Consider the following 8601-nt stretch of genomic DNA (forward strand, 5'->3'; position numbering starts at 1 on the left):
TAACCATGAGATTAATAGCTCAAAAAAAAATTTTAAAATTCATTTAAAGAGTTATATTCTTTTAAGTAATACTTTTCATACTTACATTAAAAAAAAATTAAAGTCTAAAATACTATTTAAAGAGTCCAAACTATCATCATCAATACCACACCCATTTAGTCACTATTAATCCTACGAATAGGCGAGAGGTTAGGCGGACCAGGACAGCAAGCAAAGGCAAAATTGCTACTGCCTCGGATGCCCCTCGTGAATTGTATTGATTATTGAATATCATCATGAAAATGTCACTCTGTCTAGAGATGTAGAAAACAATTGAGTTAACTTGAGGAGAAAACGATGTGCCACGCGTCCATGCAATTCTCGACTTAGACTACAAAGATAAAATACTCCTCAAAATAGTTTTTTTTTTTTTTTTTGGGTTCTTAGAGGCTGTGATTACTGAAGCTTAGCAAGTTTCTAAAATTTTTATTAAAAACTTAGTTATTAGAATTACGGTAAATTTTGATCAAAATCCATAAAATAACACATCACTAACGTAACGATGATGTTCGAGAACGACAGATACTTTGACCAAAGTTAGCTACAGCTCCAAGTATTAATTCATTATCATCAATTTAAAAAACTACAAAGACTAAACCTAAATCACAAATCGTTGCTCAAAAAAAATTAATCACAAATCTACCTTATTTAACAAGAGTTTCCCCACATGATTCACACTCATGAAGATGTTACCGAAAGGAGATCAACACAATTAGGATTCAAGTGTGTGTGCGTGTGAGTGAGAGGGAGAGGGGGGGGGGAGAGGGAGAAAGGGGCATACAAAAGTAGATTCAGACCCAGAAACAGTATGCTTGAAAGGGTCTCCGTTCCAATCACCTTCATGAGCATGGGCATGGCACTTAGTTATGCTGATGCCTGAGATTCCATGCATTGAAATTTATAAGGTCAAAGTTCCATGCAAAGAAGGTCAAAGTTCAGCATTAGATTTCTAAAAACGACTAGTCGTACAAGGCACCAAAAAAAAAAATAATAAACAAGAAGTCACTTTCCTTCATTCAATTGATGAAACTCACCCACCAGGATACAACCTTCAGTTTGAACAACACACTACCTACATGATGTACCCTCCTTCTCTATTCAACTCTCAACAAAAAGGAACAACAACAACAGAAGCCGGCAAAACTACACAAAAAAAAGTACTCTAGGGGTTGCTCAACTGCAGGCAAACCTGCCTTCTAGGAGTCAATGATAATTGATTTTTAAATGACGGAAACCAAAAAGAAAATATAAATGCTATGCAATGATATTATTCCCCTTGTAGCATTCATCATCAGGGGAGCCACACTGCATACCAACCATAAATAAGAGGGGAGAAAAATCTAGACTACTCTCAATGTCTATTCCACAAAATTGCAGGCCGAGAGCCTCACAGTACAACAGCAACCTTCTCTGGCGAAACCGCCGAGGAGGGATGAGCAATCAGGGGCTCGTAATGGTCAGCCCCAGCACCGCACCAACCTGCAATGGCAAAAATTTCATACAGAATCGATTTGGAAATGACATTAACAGACATTAGGTATCTAGCCTTTCTACCTTACCTAGAAGGCTCAAGAGGCAAAGAAAATATTTGTCCCAGAGCATAAAAAAATAAGTGGCAAGAAATGATAAAACCCAACCAAACAAGGTAGAGCAATGATTTGGTATTTATAAGATCATTCTCTTATTAACTTTTTTTTCTTAAGATAAAACCCTTTGATACGGTCTTCTTCTTCTTTCTTGGTGACATTCAATTCTTGGATCTTCTGTAGTCTCTCAATTTAGCCTCCAACAATTTGGTCCAGTAAAAGATTATTCTCTCCTTAATTCGGTTGTCTCAAGATAAAACCCTTTAATAAGGTCTTTCTTTTTCCCCCATTTTTGTGACCTTTAATTTAGTCTTCAAAAGGGTCACTTTTCGACCAATAAAGTCTCTCGATTTAGCCTCCAACTAACCAAGCCTACCACTGAAAAGGTATACAAAATTAGCCTCTGCTTCATTACCTGTTCCTTTCATGAAGAGAAAAATGGGAGGTTCCAGAATTTGGCTCCTCGGACGATGTGGAAGGAAGAAAACACAGTTTTCTTCGTCAACCATTGCATCAGAACCATGTGCTTGCACCTGAAAATAATTAAATATAACCTTAGACGAAATCTCTATGAAAGATGACAACTTCCACATGTATGCAAAAAGTGCAGACAAGTCAATTGTCAAATGAAAGAGTAAATTAAATTCAACAATCCTCCTCTAAATTGTTAAAAGTTTCATAGACAATTTCCTTGCTATTTTCAATATCAATATATATATATATATATATGATAACTCATTTTAATTAATTCATTATATTTAACTCATTTTAAATAAAAGGCAACTTTAAACGTCAATCTAATTTTAATTTTCTTATCAAAACACGCTCTATTTACTTTTTTTTGTTTTAAAAGGTATGTATATAGATTAATTGAGAATAGTAGGGGATAACTATGTTTTGAGAAGGTCTGAATATATTTTGAAACATAGAGATAAATTCTATGTGGTTTCAGCAAAATTCGGAAGAAATTTGCGTGATTTACTTAAAAAAAATTAACGTAAAAATTAAATTTCCTCATCCATGAACTCTCATGGGATGATGAATAAGAGCTACTGAAAATTTCCACATTTATGTCAGAACTTAAGCTTATTAATACAAGAAAAAAAAAAATCCAGCCCTAAAATAAAGCATCCTAGACTACTTACCACATATATCTCTCTCTTGAACTCAGTTGCTAGGCACTCGATGGCTATATCATCACCAAATGCTGCGGCATGACCCTCTCGATTCTCATCTACAGATAACAAGCCCTCTTCAGTATATTGCAAAGTGATGATATCATACTCATCGTCAGAAGATCCAGAGAGCAACATGTATTTGGCCCAACTGGGACCGTCATTCACTGGGACGCATCTCTCTTTGTAAATAGACTCTGCCGCCATTTCTCTTCAATCAAGAAAGTAGATAGTAAAGAAAACAAGTAGTGGTAAAAGTAACAGCATTCTGGGCTCATATCCATTTAAAAGCATAATATTTCAAAGGCAAATCATTTAAGCAGGAAAGAAACTGCACTCTCTCTGCTAAGAAGTGAGAGAAAGATTGACAAGTTCTCAAAAAATATATAGTATAAATCGTAACTCCTAATGTCCCTAAGGCTTTACCAAAATACATGACTCAATGGTGAGCCGAGTTCACTAAGCTATAGTGTGCCATATCATCAATGAGACGGTAAAAGAAAGTAAAATAGCGTCTAGAACTGGAAATAGGTTTCCCAAGAAATTAGAATAGCCAAAGACACCTAAAGAAATTAGCGAACCTAACTGATAAAGTCTATCAGGTGTATATAAGATCTGAAGGTATTGGAATTCCAGAAAAAGTTGATTCAGAAGCCTATTCACATGCTATCGTGATTACTGTCCTAATTCTTAACACGTTTTTAGGTAGAAAAGCGGGTTACTAAATATGCGTTCAATAGACTAGCGTGACCTTCCTGCACAAAGAAGAAAATGGGAAAAAGGAAACTAGTCGAACTAAAAATGAGCCCAACGAACGATACCTTTGCATCCCAAGGAGAACGAGCTCATCGATGGCCGAATCAAGGGCTACGCGATCCCCCTTATTGGCCAACAACTTCACCTCCTGGACAACATGCACACCCCACCCATTCCTCAGATCCGGCGAGTACATGTGCCGAATCGCATCGTCAATGCTTTCCCTCTCCTGAAAAGTCGCAGATCCAAGATCTTCCAAGAACCTTCTCACCGTGCGCTTCCTCAGATCCCGCGCGCCGATTTCACCGCCCATCGCCTTCTGTGAAGCCGTGAAGAGGCAGTTGCCGTCGGCCGAGACCTCACCGCCATGAGAAAGGCGGAAAACGACGGATCTAAGGGTAGAGGAATGGTCATCCTCGGGAGCCTTCCAAAGCACGCCCTTAGACTGCAGCCTTTGTAGGTGCCGCCGTTGCTGCTCTTCTAAGCCAAGAACGTCTTCCCAACCGTCGTTGACGGCGGCGACACTCGTCTGGTTAACTAGATCTACGGCTTTGATGGCTTCAAGGGGCGCGGATTTCGGATCCCTCCAAGGGACAATCGGCGACGAACCTTGAAAGGGCTCGGTAACGGTCGTCGAATCGCACAGCAGTTTTCCCATTTGAATGGAAATTTACTACTTTATTTAGGATTTTTTTTTTCTTTTTGTTTTTTTGGCTCTTCAATGGCGGAGGGGAAGCTGCAGAACGAGAAGAAACTGAGCGGGGCTAACGGATGGGTGGACGGAGAAGAAGAATTAAGACACGTGGATGAATCTGACTTTTCTGACCGCAAGAGATGGTGAGGGACGTTGGCGAAGCATAACGCGCGACACAGAGCCAGACAAAGTATTAATAACAATTACTATTTTTTATATTTATTATTATTTTTAATTTTATTTTTTTTATATTATATTATATTGCTTCCACGTTTTGCTGCCGAAACTAGTCGTTGGAGGCTGAACGTCATTGCCCGACGCTAAGGCACAGGCTCCACGTTGGAATATTCTATTCTCGCCTCCAGTGGCACCACAACGGTTCTTTGTTCTCCTTCATTTTGTTGCCTTTTAATTAATTACTCCATTCATTTTAAATTATAAAACACTTATAAAAAAAATTTCTATCTTAAAATATAAAACATTTTAAATATATTAAAATTTTATTAAATACATTAATTTTAATATTATTTATTCTTTCTTTATAATTAATTTTTATCTCTTCTCTTTTTAAAATATTAAATGATAAATATTTTTAAAAATTTATATTTTATTTTAAAAAAATAAAATTATGAAATGTATTTAATAAAATTTATTGATATGTGAAATTTTATTTAAAAGTGTTTTATAATTTAAAATAAATAAAGTAATTAATAATTAATAAATTAATTGAATTGATACTTGGATTGGGCCAAGCTCTTGACTAGTGGATAAAGAGTGATATTCTGAAACCCAGACCCACATCATGCTAACTAATCAATCAATATTATTATCTTCACCAATGTCTCGTTGGAAATTTCTAATATGTTGCTCTGCAACTGGAAGGTGCAGATTAATTATGCCCCCCATGATCTGAATCATGCTGCGGAAACGTTGGCAAAAAAAGGAACAGATGGATCTGAGTTTTTTTACTTCTGTTCTTTTTTCCTAAAGGACACTGTGCATAGGGAGAATATGGAATCTCAATCCCAAGACTCTATTTAGTTTTGACCCAAAAAAAAAAAGACTCTGTTTAGTTTTATTTTGTAACTGGGCTTGGCCCCTTTAATTACCAAAAATACATATAATTAATATTAGAGAAAATAAAAGATGAAAAACTAAAAAGCAAAACATTAGGGCACAAAAGCTAATACTTTATTAGTCACTGAAGAATTAACTGCTTTTTATTGGATGTATGATGTGTTAAGGGTGTTATGTTGAATTTGCTAAAAGAAAAAAAAAAGTCGCATTAAGCAAAGTAAAAAATGATGCAAGGTAAAGGATTTTGCAATGGGCAACTAGATTGAGTTGCTGAAATGTTCAAAAAGATTGTACAGAAATGTGAGTGGAGAGTTGAAGAGTCGCATATGTGTATGGCTTTCTCCTTTTGTAAGCACCAAGTGGCAATGTTTCTTATAATTTATGTTTCACTTTTTTAAGATCATTAGCTATAATTTTCTCATGTTTCTTCACTTTTGTCTCTTTTTCAAAATAACGTGTGCTTGACAAAGTTTTTTCATGACTTCCTTTCATCTAAAAAACCTTGGTAAGCTTAGGACCAAATTTTTTGCCAAAATAGTTGGGCTTGAGGCAAAAATCATATTTTAGCACAAACAAATTCATTTTTCAAACTTTATACAATTTACCATAAGTCCATAACACTTTTTTTTTGTCCTGATTTGAATTTCCATTTTGTTTCTACATATAAGTCTTAATCCAACGTTTAAGGTATAATTATTTTTTGTTTCTAATAACATGGATATAGTTAAGATTTGAAATAGAATAACATTAAATGGAGGGTAAAACTGACAAGGAAAAAATAATCCTTATGTAGTATGTAAATTTTGTCTTTTCCTTAGTCTGTTTTTTTCTGGGCAAGTAAATAGGTATGAAGAAAGTTTGTGTATTAATAAACATTCAACTACCTATAAATCAATTAATATCTTATAAAAAAATTAAACAATCCATATTGTAACCCTATCTTTTTAAATAATGTTTTCCGCAACCAAAATAAAAAATTTATTTTAACTAAAACAATTAAAATTTGACCAGCTGAAGCTAAACTAGAAGATCCCAATCCATGTCAAAGACCTAATGTACACTCATCTGAATGAAATCAGCATTAATTTTAGACTCTTCATATTATTTGGTTATAACTAGTATTCTCAAAAAAATAAAAAATAAAAAGGTAAAAAAGCAAGTTAGTGCCTAAATCATAAGTTCAGAATGTCAAGAATCTTAAATTCAAAACGCTCCTAAACTTATAGTTTAAGGGCAAATTTGTTTAAAAAAAATTAATTGTGCTGGTTTACAAACATGTGCCAATTCAATCATCAAAAGAATTGGCTGGAACTTCTTACATGAGCGAACAAGAAAACACATTTTCATCACTAAAAGTTTGGCAAGGATAAAGGCACTGTGTAGAATACTGAGGAGGATTAGAGAACACAATCACATCTTCATTATTACTGATCTCTTCTTCATTATTTGTGTTCTCATCTTCAGGTTCCATTTTGCAGCAGCAGCAGCAACAACAGTATTCCTCTTGGTTTATAATCTCAGCATGCTTCCCAAATCGATCCTTCACATGTTGAACAAGTTGTGTTGCGTCCACAACACCCCTCACAACAACTTGTGAGTCTTCCCTGTTCACATCAACAGACACAACCCCTTTCATGTTCTCAAGGCTTCTCTGCACATCACTTGCACAACCTTCACAGTGCATAAAGGTCTTGAGAATCAGAATCTTGAGTTGTGGAGGATCTTTCTTCTGTTGTTGTGCCTCTTGGGTCTGATGAGATGGATTAATAATATTTACCAGTATTGGGGAAATGAGGTCCACATTTTTGCTGTATTTCTTTCTCAGTCTTTTCAACACTTTCAATGGCTCAGCCTCTTTTCCTCTCACTATCACCTTCTGATTTTCTCTATCAACCACCACCTTCTCCACTCCTATATATATATATATTTTAGCCTCCATCAAATACTGATTCATACAATCAAATCAAATATATATATACATATAGTTTTCTTTGTTGTTTCGTTCTTTCTTTAGTCCATTAGATGACTTGTGGTTTACAGTCGGCTAGGGTGATTCTCACACAGCTCAAAAACACAAATATATATATATATATATATATTTAAATTACCTATTAACAAGATTTTCATATTAAAAATACAATGATTGGAATTTAAATATTTTAAAGCAATCAATCTTACTCAGAGTGAAAAGAGATATAGACACATGATTAGGGGCGGACCTATGTGTTGTTGATGGAGGGTAAATGCCTCCACTTAGAAAAATGCATGTCAACAAAATTTTGTACTTTGTTGCTATAAAATTTAGGATTTTGAGCCCATTAAAATATTAATTTTTTTATTTAAAAAAAAATTTTAATGTAATACTAAGATTTAAATATATTTTCGTGTTTTGAGTATTGAAGTGAAAATATAATTAGTTAATCAATTTTATTTAACTTAATCTTTAAAATTAAACATATTGTATTTAAATAATAAATTCTGAAGTTTTAAATTTTTTTAAAATGCCCCCACTAATCAAAGATCCTCGGTCCCCCTATTATTATGTACTATCTCCCAAATTTTTCCAAGAAACCCGTAGGATTTTCCTACACGGACAAAAAATACTATATTCAAGAAACCAACCAATATGACTTTTTTCTGGCCAAAAAAAGAAAAAAGAAATCAACCAATATTATTAAAAATAATTAACGTAAGATCTTACTAATAAATTAAACATAAAAATATTATTAAAAAACAAATTACAATTTGCTTATTATTGATTTTGTCCAAAACAATATTAGAGCCATATTTTAATTGTACTAGAAATTAAAAAAACAACATATAAAGGCACACATAATTAAACTCTCACAAACACAAAGTACATTACCATCAAAGCCTCTCAAGCATTTGAACATTTGTTCTGAACATCCTTCACAATGTATGAATGCTTTTAGGACAATATCATTTTCTTCTTCCCCCATTTTCTCAGAACCTCTCCTTTTGAACTGTGGATATGGAACCGAGAGATTAGGCTCTGTGTGTATATATAACTGATTGACATATCATGTATTATTTCTGCCAAATTGAGTTAATTAGTCCTATTATTATTATTATTACCATGTTTGCATTATAATAATTTATCAGATTTGCAAAACGTAAATCCAAATAAACAGTCCCTCTTAATGAAGAAAAACCATAATGTATGAAGAACAATGAAGGCTACATGTGTGTGAGTCACATATAATCCTCTTTTTTGGCAAAAAAAAAAAAAAGTCTAGTAAGTAGTAACTGTGAA

General features: G+C 34.0%; 1 protein-coding gene across 1 annotated transcript; it reads right to left on the minus strand.

Annotated features, from left to right (window-relative positions):
- Positions 1 to 1030: 1030 nt before the first annotated feature.
- LOC129309985 (uncharacterized) lies at positions 1031 to 4383 on the minus strand. The gene is made up of 4 exons (XM_054951789.1): positions 3622 to 4383; positions 2771 to 3011; positions 2041 to 2158; positions 1031 to 1518 (listed from the first exon to the last, which is right to left on the minus strand). Exons 1-4 carry the CDS (start codon positions 4212 to 4214, stop codon positions 1427 to 1429), a joined length of 1044 nt encoding a protein of 347 aa, XP_054807764.1. The 5' UTR covers positions 4215 to 4383; the 3' UTR covers positions 1031 to 1426.
- Between the last annotated feature and the right edge of the window lie 4218 nt (positions 4384 to 8601).

Source organism: Prosopis cineraria, unplaced genomic scaffold (assembly GCF_029017545.1).
Source record: "Prosopis cineraria cultivar Desert tree isolate PC_DT_omini unplaced genomic scaffold, ASM2901754v1 PC4, whole genome shotgun sequence".
Lineage (NCBI taxonomy): Eukaryota > Viridiplantae > Streptophyta > Magnoliopsida > Fabales > Fabaceae > Prosopis > Prosopis cineraria.